This window comes from Solanum tuberosum, unplaced genomic scaffold (assembly GCF_000226075.1).
Source record: "Solanum tuberosum cultivar DM 1-3 516 R44 unplaced genomic scaffold, SolTub_3.0 scf00099, whole genome shotgun sequence".
Lineage (NCBI taxonomy): Eukaryota > Viridiplantae > Streptophyta > Magnoliopsida > Solanales > Solanaceae > Solanum > Solanum tuberosum.
The window spans coordinates 1,296,210-1,309,395 of NW_006239023.1; the positions used below are offsets into that span (position 1 = coordinate 1,296,210).

The 13,186-nt window shown below is 33.8% G+C and overlaps 1 protein-coding gene and 2 long non-coding RNA genes across 4 annotated transcripts; 2 read left to right on the top strand and 1 right to left on the bottom strand.

The window, feature by feature from the left end:
- Nucleotides 1–570: 570 nt before the first annotated feature.
- On the top strand, nt 571–5,327 carry LOC107060789 (uncharacterized). Its single transcript, XR_001473531.1, has 2 exons — nt 571–835; nt 5,227–5,327. It is a non-coding gene; the product is annotated as an uncharacterized lncRNA (long non-coding RNA).
- Nucleotides 5,162–11,708, bottom strand: LOC102601383 (lysine-specific demethylase JMJ25). Its single transcript, XM_006348148.2, has 12 exons — nt 11,481–11,708; nt 8,984–10,861; nt 8,788–8,885; nt 8,570–8,669; nt 8,351–8,483; nt 8,210–8,273; nt 7,410–8,112; nt 6,822–7,151; nt 5,907–6,282; nt 5,730–5,815; nt 5,531–5,650; nt 5,162–5,440 (listed from the first exon to the last, which is right to left on the bottom strand). The coding sequence occupies exons 2-12, from the start codon at nt 10,841–10,843 to the stop codon at nt 5,369–5,371; spliced, it is 3,942 nt and encodes a 1,313-aa protein (XP_006348210.1). The 5' UTR covers nt 10,844–10,861; nt 11,481–11,708; the 3' UTR covers nt 5,162–5,368.
- LOC107060788 (uncharacterized) lies at nt 5,736–7,187 on the top strand. Of its 2 annotated transcripts, none has more exons than XR_001473530.1 (4): nt 5,736–5,823; nt 5,923–6,050; nt 6,356–6,413; nt 6,495–7,187. It is a non-coding gene; the product is annotated as an uncharacterized lncRNA (long non-coding RNA). The 2 variants fall into 2 exon arrangements; XR_001473529.1 differs by having other exon boundaries at nt 6,359–6,413.
- Nucleotides 11,709–13,186: the final 1,478 nt, after the last annotated feature.

Here is a 13,186-nt window from a genome sequence, read left to right on the forward strand (position 1 = left end):
ATTGTAAAGAAAAGTATTCAATCTTTTTTATTTTTATAAAATGACCTTATTTAAATTATATTTCATACTTTAAAAAAAAATTAAATTTTAAATATTTATTACAAAAAATATGATCAAACACAACTGAACTTTAAAAATTCTAAATAAAGTAAAAAATATTCCCTTCGTTTCTATTTACTTGTAAGATATTTTCTAATTTGATTTTTCTTTTACTTGTTATTTTTGACAAATCAAGGAAGGACAATAATTATTCTTCTTATTATACTCTTAATTTATTAATATTGGCTTAATGTCTTTGAAAAATACAGTGAGTAAAATATGTTTAAGACTATAAAATAAGAAAACTCATTATATCAATAATTATTTTCTTAATAGGTAAAAGACACAAAAGGAAATACATATTCCATAGCCAAATGTCCACCAAAAACCGCGCATTTATAGGTCCCAAAAAAGGCATGCTTCATCAATCGTTTCTTGTTCCTCAAGAATAAGGACAAACAAGTCATTTTACTATGTTAATCAAACCCTACTATTGCACTACCTTTTCCCTATATATATAGAGGGATCTCTTTGCTTGCCCCTTGTGATTCCTCATTATGGGGAGAGAGTAGGGGGCTTAGAAGGAGGGTTTTAAAGCAACTTTTTCTTGGCAAAGAATACACCAAAGATGGATCTAGAATTTGAAGTCAATTTGTACTATTTTATTGGATTGTTGGATCTATATCTTTGCATAAAAAGTGTTAATTGGGAGATTTGAATGAAGTTGAGAACAAAAAGGATCAAAAGATCAAGAAAACATGGGTTTGGAAGAATTGGAAGGGCTTATTATTTCATGGTAAGTACTTTGTGTAAGTGTTATTTGGATATTTTCAAATTTGACTTGCTCTTTGCAAGGTTTGCATTGTTTTTTGGAATTGTTTGTTAATTAGCTATATAACTTTGGTTCCCAAAAGACAATTGTGTTATATGGGTTTAGTTCTCGTAGAAGTTGCATCTTTACTAATATCGTTGTTGTTTGGATTTGGATTAGTAACGTATTTAGATGCCTCCATATTGTTGGAAAGTTGTTCTCGTCGCTTTCCAACCACTTGCTTGGGTGGTAGAGTTAGTGGGGAGATGTTTCTCAAATAGGATAGTTGGTTAAATTGATAGAAAAAGACTTGTTGTGGGGTGAGTGTTTGGAACGTTCGGATTGAATATGAAAATTTTGATTCACGTATTGAAGAAATTACAATCCAAATAAGATTTTAATGGATTGAATTTTTAAATTACGATTTTGGATTGATCGATTTGGATGTTTTGAATTTAACTTTTGAGCCTTTAAGTTCGTTCATAACAATCAACTATCCCAATTCACCTAATACTTTGCTTTTTAATTGTGATCACTCTATTGATCATGTCGTGTAATCAGAGAGGGAGTCGGGATTAGGAGTTTGAGGTTCTAAATTTTAGTATAGAAGAGGATTTTGGGGATCTAGATCTTAGGATAGAAGAAATGAGTTTGGAGAATCTAAATTATTGGACAAAAGAGATGATGCTTCATTTTTAAAAAAAGAGAAACTTTTGTTGATAGTGTTGTTAGAATCCACAACATTAGTGTTTCCATGAGTCATCAAACTATTTTATAAGGGATTCACAAGTGATATATAATTTTCTAATACAAATACAGAGTCTACAAAAAAGTTATTGAATTGTCTGAACCCACAAACCCCCACTTAGCTTACCATTGAGTCGTCAATCAATTTTATAAGGGATTCACAAGTTATACATAATTTTATGATGCCAATATAGAGTCCACGATAAAGTTATTGAATTCGTCTGAACCCACGAACCCCACTTAGCTCTGCCTTTGAGTGTAATTTCATATTGAACCTAATAATATAATGAGTAAGTCATAAGGTACTAATTTTATTGGACCTCGAAAGAGTTGGACTTGTTAGTATTGCACATATGACATCGATAGGGTTGAATATAAGGTGCATCCAATGATTTGGCCTAGTGGTCAACAAAGTGGGTTGAGAATCATGAGATTTCAAGTTTAAATTCTAGCGGAGAGAAAATTAGTAGGTGATTTCTTCTCATATGCCTATTTGTGTTTGGATGTCTATTCGTGTTTGGGCAAATATCATTGATATATATTGTGAGAGTGTTGTTTGCAATCAAGAATTGACTCATCTAAAAATGAGTAGTAGAAATGAGGATGTTTAAATAAATATATGTGCATAATAAGGAAAGATAGGATTACAAAAGAAACTATTCGAGATAAGGTGTATCTGCAATAGACAAGATGTGTGATGTGACACTAAGATGGTTTGGACATACGAAGAACTGGCACTTCTAAAAGTGAGTTGTGAACATTAGGATGCTTAAATGAATATATGTGCATATTAGGAGAGATAGGATCAGAAAAGAAACTATTCAGGACAAGGTAGAGAGAGTGGCCTTGCAATGGACAAAATGAGTGAAACGACACTAAGATGGTTTGGACATGTGAGGAATAAATGTTCCAATCAAAAGGTGTGGTAGACAAAAAAAAGTCTTGGATTGAGGTTATTAGACATGATATGACACACATGTGGTTTATCAAACACATGATGCTAGATATGAAGATATAGAGGTTGATGATTAAGATTTAAGATTGAAGATTGAAGATTAGTATGTAGTTGAGTTTTGTTTGGTTCCCCGATCGTTATTAGTATTGTTACTCTCCTCCTGGTTTTATTATTTGGTTTTTATGTTACCCGTTGTTTACTATGCTTCAATTATCGTACATTTTGTTATTATTGCTTACTTTTTTCTTAATTGTTTTCAGCACATCTTTGTTATTATATTTGTTTTACTTTTTTTGATATATTTAACTTGAGTCGAGAATCTATTGAATCAACATATTTATCAAGATAGAGGCAAAGATTCATACACGCCCTCTTTTCAAAACCTCATTATGGAATAACTAAAGGGGTCGTTTGATAGGGTGTATAAGTTGTATTAATGATGTTTGCATTAGTTATGTCGAGATTATTTTTTATGCATTGTTTGGTTTTGGTGTATTAAAAAATAACATGCATTCCATAATTTTTTTAAAAAAAATATTTACAAAGATATCCTCCACTTAAAAAATGTAGAAGAAAGTTTTGAGAGGAAATTTGGTCTTTATATGTTAATGCATGCATTAAATTTCTTTGCACTACTAATACTATGGATTTTCATGTATTAGCAATGCACACTTAGGGGTCGTTTGGTAGAGTGTATTAAAAAAAATAATGCATGTATTAGCCTTGTGTAGTACTAGTACATTGTTTGGTACTCTTTTCCAACCTATGTATAACTAATACTTGCATTAGTTATATACTCTATTATGTATTAAAGTGTGTATTGCTAATACCATGGATTTCTAGGTATTAGCAATACAATGATTTTAACGCATGCATTAACTTAATTAAAGACCCAATTAATCCTCAATACCTTTTTTTTATATCTTTTCCATCATAATAGTGAAGGGTATCTTTGTAAATAATTTTTTTAATGCATCAAACCAAACAATACATAAAAATAATATATGTATTATTAATGCAAGCATTACTAATACATGCATTGCTAATGCAAGCATTATTAATACACTTTATTTAGCATTATTTTTATACAATCTACTAAACAATTCCTTAATACATTAGTGTATAACTAATGCAGACAATAACTGTACATAGCATGAAAAAGTGTATCAAACAAATATTACTTATACATAAAGCTAATGCATGCAGAAGTGTATCAAATAAGATATATTACTAATACACAAAACTAATGTATGCATTATTTTTGCGATTGCACTACCATCTAACCCTCAACTCGGTGCAATTGAATTCTCCGTGAAGATGCGGAGTACCAACGACTAGACGGTAAGACCCTGTGCACCTTAACTATAGTTCGCAGTGACAACCTTAATCGAATATGTAGGATAGGTGGGGAGGTGGTGACACACAACGACCAATCCTGAAAGACCATTCTTTCGTCTAAGGATGCCTAATCGTCGCACCGATCATTTGAGGGGAGGCGGGATACTGCGAGGTGGGTAGTTTATCTGGGGCAGATGCCTCCTAACGAGTAACGGAGGTGTGCGAAGGTAGGCTCAAGCTAAGATGCTACTCATGAGCTTAATGGTACAAGTCTGACTGTGAGACTGGTCAAACTGAGACGAAAGTCGGCCATAGTGAAAGTATATTGTCGTTGCTGCGTGTACGTCTTAGTTTTAGTGCACTATATTGATTTTCAAGAATGACCAATTTTAGAGCAATAATTCAATTGATGCTTCAAACTTTGTAGACACGCAGGGTCGTTTAGTTTGAAGACATCTTAGGATAAGATTAGTTATGTTAGAATTAATTATCTTAGTATTTTTAGTAAATGTTTAGTTTGTTATATTAAAAATAATATGGATTGCGTAATTTTTAAAAATAAGTTTGTTTAAAAAATATCTTCCATAAGAGTAAAATGTGTAAAAATGACATAAAAAAAGGGTTTAAAGGGATATTATGTCATTTTAACTTATTTTATCTCACCAAATGTCTCCACACTATTTTACTCTATAATTTAGTTTGTGTCAAAACCCTGAATGAATGTGATCTAATAGTTGTCGAATTCATAATGTTAATCTAAAACATGGCGCATTTATTGTTGTTTCTTTAATAAAAAATGATGATATAGTTACGACTTACGAGTAGTATAATATGTGACTCAATAAAACCACTATACAACTAGACTGTTTTTGCCTAATCTAAAGCAACGGTAATATGCAGATAAAAATTTACTCATATTCGGTGTTGACCCTTAGTTAATAAATCCATACACGTTTGTACATAAGCTTTTAGTGCCTCATCAAATCACTTAATAATTATAATAAAATACATTTGATTTGGTATAAACACTCTTTGCTTTAGTTTCACATTTTTCTATCTAGAAATTATTTACTACCAATCAAACAATAAATCCCTGTTAGGAAACCTATTGCTGCTACCTTGCTTGGTTCCACACCCCATTGTTTTATTTACTTAAAGTCTAACATGTACTAGTGGTTCATAATTCCTTAAAGAGTACTATAGAAAGTATTTGCATGAAATTTCACATTATATTCCATTATGTAATCAAATGCGAAGGTTGCGAGTTTTTGTATAGGAGAAGCTGCCTTTATTGCAGGAAAAAAGAATGTTCCTTTTAACATTTACTTTTCTACAGGCAACAATGGTGAAGAGGGCCTAAGCTGCAAGAAATATGTATCAAAATTGTCCTTGGCCTAACACCTAAAAGAACACCCAAGGACAATAGCAACAACCAAATACTAACTGCTACTGCTGCTAAAGAAAGTACTGCTATTTCTCTAAACTATGTATGTGAGCTGCTCCAAATCTGTGACAACTTGGTTGATTGCATGAATGACCATCTTCTTTATCTGTTACACCAGAGGACGAAACAAGTCAGTAAGAAATGGAGGCTAGGCTTAACGTAGCCAGATTAAAACAAAGCATTTTTGATATGGCACCTCTAGTTTGTCTTCTCTGGCCTTGTGGCCTTTCGGCAATGTCCTGAACTCAGCTGTGAGGCGGAAACATTCTCGAATGTTTTCAGGAGAAACAAAATCAGCAGCAACTTTGGTACACGACTGGAAAGTTGAAAACGGTTGGTTACTTGATGAACTTGATCATCTGGATTTTCATGGATTATATAAGTATGATTCTTACCTTGAGATTACGCACTTGGTGAGGGCATCCTGCAGGAATGAAAACTGCCTCTCCAAGTCTTTGCTCGAATGTCCAAGGTTCAATCCCTAAAATGGTAAGCATCCACATTTTGAGTTTATTAAACAAAATGTGATCCTTGTTCTTAAGGAAAGATAACGAACAAGGTAAATTACTAACCGAATTCTTCCTTCAGTTTTCTCTTGTGCTCCATAGTTAGGTAGAAGCTCTGGTCATGGATTGGATGAAAAACCTGATCAACCGGACAACAGAAAGTGTGCCTAAATTCCTTTGCATGCTTTAAAAGATACTCATTCAACTTGGGTACGTCTTCCCTTCTGAAAATGTCCCACAAGGCACCTCCAGTTGTCTCTGAATCATCAGAGGTTTTCTCCTCCCCTCTAATATCACTAGACATCTTCATAGGATATTCATCAGCCTCACATTTGAGGCGCTCTCTTTCATCTTGAGTTCTATGCCTCTGTTTCACTATTTCAATTGCAGACTGCTGCTCATCAGTTATAGCCATCTCTGCTGTGTGTGTCAAAATATTTATCTGACCAATTCAAAATTTTAAAATATTAGCTTGTCATGAAATGAGCCTGAAAAAGTAATGGTTGCAATCTTAGCAGGTAATGCATCATGGACAGAATACTGAACTGGGAAAAGCAATAAACTGCTATCAAGGTGAGAATAAACATAAAACTAGATTGTGGCATGTGGTTTAATTTACCTGGAATGTGACAATTGTCAAAATATATTGTATAGGACTGGCCATGAGGTTTATGAGTCTCACTAGACAACATAAGGCAGAAGAGATTGGATGAATGTGGTGGTTCTATATATTTGGAATAAAATGTTAGTTTTTCACCCATTTTGGAATTTTCATACAATTGAGATACCTTCTTACCAGGTCCTTGTCGATTTGGTCATAGTTTTTGGATGTGAGCTAAGGTAATATCCTCCAAGTTGTGATTTCAAGTATTAACCAGGGCTATTCACAAGTCAACACATATATTAAGGAGGTGGCATTGACATGAGAATAAAGTGAAGAAATCAAATGAATGAACTACAATAGTCCCGTCAAAATCATACCGCATCTGACATATCACAGTGAAGCTTTGTCACTGAATCCCCTCTCCCAAGTTCCTTGGTGACACCATACGCGATGTATGTCTTTGGACCCAAATCTGGTTTTATGACTCCAGCCGGTAATTTAACAGCAAGATTCAGAATCCCTATCCTTGGATCTGTGTACTCTTGGAATGGTAATGCACTGATGAATTCATCGCAGTGCCGAGGCAAGAGATTCTCAAACTTGTCAGATGGTGGCCAATCTTTAAGTTTGAGCATTTCAGGCCAAAGATTTTCATACCTTCTGCCTTCTGTATAACCTTTAAAAAACTTTCGAGTATTGATCGGAACCTGTGAAAGTTATATGTAATGTGAAGCTTAGCACAATGGCAGATGGTCATATTTTAATAACACCATGAAGCTATTCAAGAAGCAACTGCTATAATACGAGAAAAAAGTTATATTTAACAAAAGGATACTAGAAGCAAAAAAACCATTAGGAAACATACTAACTACCAAGTGAATGGGGAGAGGGGTGATGAATAAGTGGAATGTGATAGGTACTAAGCTTGTGGACAAGGTAGAAAATGCAGATGAATGAGAAAAAACCTGACAATCAGCCAGACAGTCGATAGCTTTCACTTCTGACATACTTGTAAGGATCTTTGAATCAGTGCCCTCACATAATGCACGCCACATAACCATTGGTTCCCAGCTTAAACCACTAGTATGTGCAAGAACATTTTGTACAATCACTGGTTCACCCTTGCCCCAGTGCCTACGAAAGTGTAAAAGTGCATCATCCTCCATTGCATCCTTTGCAGTAGGGAAATATAAGTAGTTATCATCAGAACCAACTCTTGAAGCCGCTCTGTGTAACAGTTCAGGGTCATCCATTCTACAAATCGGCTGGGAAATCATCTCGGAAAAATTGCACTGAATCAGAATCCTTTCTGCTTTTGCCTCCAAGGTTGATATCCAGTTTTTCGGTAGCAGATGCTTGAGCTCTAATACAAAATTTCCACATCCACCAATTGCTACAGGAGCACACATGATATTACCATCATAATTAGCAACCCAAGCAATTGGTTTGTTCTGGTCCTGTGGAATTTCCATATCATCAGAACTTTCAGGCTGTGCATCTCCACCGTGCATGTAATCATAACCTACATTTGGATATTGGACAACTGCTTTTTTACTATTTCCTGGAAACTTTCCTTCCCGAAGCTCTTGGCAGCAACTTATACATAGCTCAAATGAGCAATCTGGGCAGCTTCGATGAAGATCGACTATTGAAGTTGAACAGTTGTTACTGCTCCAAGGCCAATGAATCAACAAGAATAAACCCTCTAAAAATAATGTATAGTTGAAAGAAGAAAAAAAAAGAGAAACAAGAGAGGATATATTACCAGTAAACGCGCTCCTCATTGTGACAAAGTGATTGTTTAATATCAACTGAAGATGAAGATACCCCTGTAATAAAAACAGTGAATAATGTAAAAAAGGTTTTATCGGAGTCAATGTCTTGTTTTTAAAACTTAGATGCATACCACGAATAGAAGACTCTGTCTCTATCTCCTGAATTTGTTCCTGATGAATTTCTTTCAGAAAGGGAAGGAGCTTGATAATCAAATACTGCAAATGCTTGATCTTTTCACGATCAGTGAGATCCCTTCTTGATGTCTTCAAGGAAAGATATATTTAACAGTAATTAGGAAACAAAAGCTACAAGCTCATTTTGTTTGATTAAAAGGAAAGAAAAGGCAAACCTTAAGCATGCCACTTGAGTGTAAGCACCAGTTGCAGTTACATTTTCCACGACAATATGGGCAAGCCTCTGAGATTTCCTCTTCTTCCAATTCCGGATACCTGCTCGCCAAAAATAAATAGCAGGAAGCTTAAAATGAGGTTAAAACTCCATTCGACACTAAAAGAGAATCACTAAGCATTTGGACAGCAAGATAAGAGATACACATTGGAGGTTTACCATTCCCTGATGCACTTGATACAGTAAAATTTCTCTTTACACTTAGTGCAAGGAACAACAGTTCTTCTATCACTTCTTCTACATTGATGACAATTTACCTGCATAGGATAAAATAAATAAGTCATCGTCTGAAAGAAATAAGAAAAACAGAGTAGAAATGCCATTTAAAGTGAAAGATGAATAAAAAGAGCTTGACCTTCACGTTTTTAGATCTATCTATTCCATTTCTCGAAATTGTCGAACCAGAAGACGATGAGGAGGAAGGCAATGAACTACAAGCAGATAACGTCACTGAATTATTTATTATATCTCTCAGACTATCTTTAGGTTTTGATTCATGTGAAACTTCACTTCTCTGACTTCTTGTGTTACTTGGTGTATGATGCCAAACCTCATACTCCTCAGTATCATCTTCCCACTCATCAACATGGTAATCATGATCATATCTCTTGACTGATGCAGCAGCACGTCTTACTGATGTCCTTTTATTCTCTGCATTTTTCTCATAAATTCTCTGCTTCTTTTTTCCATCCTTGGACAAATTTGACTTTTCCTTGCACATATTCCAGTCATCATCATTTTCATCCATTTTATCCATTGTACTATCTTCTCGAGGACTCTTCTTCTTGCTTGACGTTCCTAGACATTGTTCTCCATTTAATTTAGCAGGTGCCCAGGAAGGAAATGAACTACAAACAGGTAACTTCCCTGAATTTTTTATTATATTTTTCAGACTATTTTTTGGTTTCGACTCAGGTGAAACATCACTTCCCTGGTTTCTTGTGTTACTTGGTATATGATGTCCATCACTTAGAGGGAAAACCTCATACTCATCAGTATCGTCTTCCCACTCACCAATATAGTAATCATTACCGTATCTCTTGAATGATGCAGTAGCACGTCGTACAGATATCCTTTTATTCTCGGCATCTTTTTCATGAATTCCCTGCTTCTTTTTTCCATCCTTGGACAAACTTGGCTTTTCCTTCCACTCATCTTCACTTGTACTCTCTCCTTGAGGAATCTTCTTCTTGTTTGACGTTCCTAGACATTGTTCTCCATTTAATATAGCAGGCACCCGCCTTTTATTCTCTGAGCCTTGAATTTCACGAGTCCCTGGCATTTTCTTTCCAACCTTGGGTAAAGTTGGTTTTTTCTTGCACACACCCTGCTTTTCTTCACTTCCAAATTCCACCTTGTTCATTGTATTATCTCCTTTATGAGTCATCTTCTTTCTTGAAGTTCCTGGAGGTTGTTCTAGATTTACTTTATCAGGCATCCTTTTTGTCTGTGAATTTCCTCTCAGAAGAACGCTTTTTGTGGCGGTAGATAGTTTGAGCCTGTCCTTGCACTGGGAAGGCTCATCTTTCTCTTCATCATTCCCTTTATTTCTCATAGGTCCACTTCTAAGAATTTTTCCCTTGGTGCAAGATCTCAAAAGCTTCTCTGAATTTCTTAAATTATTCAATGTTTCCTTAAGTGGCATCTGAAAGTTTGTTAAGGATCCTGGAAAATACTCTTCATCCTCTTCCTGTTCCTGTTCCTGTTCCTCTTCACTCTCCTCTTCTTCATCATCACCCACCAATTCATCCCAAATTTTAGAACTTAATTTCTTCTCTGCTGAACGATGATACCCCTTGGATGTGATTCTGCTATGTGAACCTTCAGATTCCATTACAGTCATTTTTTCCTTAGCTACCGTCTTGGTTCTCAGATGTGATTTAACCATGTTCCTCTTAGGCTTTTCCGCTGTTTTTACTTTCTCTGTCGATCCACCCGATAAAAGTGCATCCTCCTTCCTGATTGCAACATTTGCGTGCTCTGACACAGTTCTTTTGCCACGGGAGGCGCCAGGCTCAGAACAAAGCTTTGGTTTCTTATTAGGTAATTCTGTAACATTGAGCACCGATGCTGCTGCATTGTCCTTTTCAAGCTCTTCTTCATCGCGGTTTAGGATAAACTTTCTCTTCCTAAACACCCTAGACTGGTTTCTCATTCCCGGTGTGTCTTGATTCTGACTGCTCAATGGCCCTTGTTTCGCAACTAATGTTGCCATCTTCTACTCCCAACACAACTGAAAAAAGGAACTTAATAAGCAAAAGTACATATATTTCATAATTATACCAACTTTAAAATCCTAATCTTCAGGATAAATGACAGTGCAATAATGTTATACACAAATAATGAATCTTAAATGCAAAAACCTATCAATCAAACATCAGCAAGCAGATTAAAGTCCTAATGCAAAAACATAGACACTAAAATGTAATTATATCAAACTAAAATCAACTAATCTACTATTTATACTCATTTAAAAGCTACAGGAAAAAAAAAACAGATTAATGAATAAAATTTCCAGCATAAACCGGGGTGAAACAAAGTCAACATAACCGGGTCAACAGTCATCCCCTCAAACCTATTCACCATAAATAATTATTTTTACAAGAAAAAGAAGAAGATGAAATTCTGAATCAACCCAATCCCTAATTCTTACATCAATTTATCGGCATTTCAATCTAAAACGAACAATCATTTAATCCTTAGAATCTATATCCCAAATTCATTCAAATTCCCAATACTCATACGAAAATTCACAAGAAAACATAAAAAAATTAAAAAATAAACAGAAATTGACTGAAACCCAAGATCAGAAATATATATAAAAAGCAATGGAAAATTCCAATTGAACTCACCTGATCAATGGATCAGTTGAAACAGCTCCGATTGAATTCCAATAATTCTAATTCATCATGCAGTGAATTTCAAGAATTGAAATTAAAAAGAAAATGAATGGAGTGAAGAAAAGGAAAGAAAATCGATTTTTTTATTTAAGGGAAAACGGAGAAATTGAGAAAAGGAAGAAGGCGCAACAAAACCATGTAGAGGGTAACAAAACAGTGGGTGATACTGTCTCTACTTTATTTTTTTTCTTATTAGGACTTGGATTTTGTAGCAGTAAATCTTTGGGTCTTTTTGGGAAATTGTGAATTTTTAAGAATTATCCTAATTTGTATATACCACTTTTTAAAAAATAATAGTACTACTATTAGCAGTTTATAGCTAGCTTTTCAGCCGTAGTACATTTATTTGTTCAGTTAACATATTTAGAGAAAAATTATATATATTATTTTTAAATTTATTAATATGATATATCAATTAATATGAATATTATAATAAAATATATACTTTATTTATTTTTTGAGGAGGTCTGTAACGTTTATTATAGGTGAGTCAAAATAAATCGAGTGAGTACATAAACTCAAAAAAAAAAAATTATGCTAACGTCTATGACCTAAATATTATTCATAGCCCATTCGACGTAAAAGTTAGCCCACAGCTATGCCAAATTTTACAGAATAACAGCACTTGTGAGATTTGTCCATTTTGTATTTAATTACCACATTTTAGCACAATGCAGTTAATATTAAAAATAAAAATAAACATTCAAGTTTATCTAGTATGAAATGGAACACATATTTTATATTATATTTTCAATTCAATGAACATTTATCAAGAAGATATACGCATATTAATGAATTAGATTTTGGATTTTAAAAACTAGAGCAGAAATTCATCTGTATTTTCTGTAAAATAAAACAAAGAAGGGTATTATATCTTAAAAGGAAAAATAATAACGAAACCTCATAAATTACTTAACACATTTTAGTATGAATGCCAACAATATGTATTAATTAATGGATCTTATTTTTGACCAATTAATGCGACATCGTTTGTGATTGCTTAGAACTTAATATGTCAATTTAATATCTTAATCTGTAGTTTAATTAAAAGATTAATAGAGCAATCATTTAGGGCCCGTTTGGCCATGCGATATGGTATCATGATATGGAATCATGAGATGAAATTGAAGGTTTGTTTGGACATGTGATATGGAATTTTTGTGTTGTATATTTTCTCATAAACATAAAAATTCCATAAGTTGAAAAACTATTAAAATAGCCCCAATTGTTTATTCAATCTTATCAAATAAACAAAAAATTATAAAATTGCATAATAAATTATTATAAAGTTATTTGTTCTCCACTTAAGTAATTGTTTCATCTAACTTTAATTTAATAAAAAAAATTGAACATAAATTGTAGTGTACTAGTCTTTAATATAATCCTCTCACATAGTACGGCCAATTTCCTCACGTTGAACTTGCATTTCTCGATCATGTGACCGAGAAGACGAACCAACATTGTTCCTTTGAGCCATTTGTTGGTCAATATCCTCCGCAACTATATCTTCATGTTCATAGACCATAAATATTTCATCACTACTTTGATATTCTCGCAAATAATTATGTAACACTGCACAAGCTATGACAATTTTCACTTGTGTATCAATATCATAATGGTTCATGCCTTGTTTCAGTATTCTAAATCTATTTTTCCAA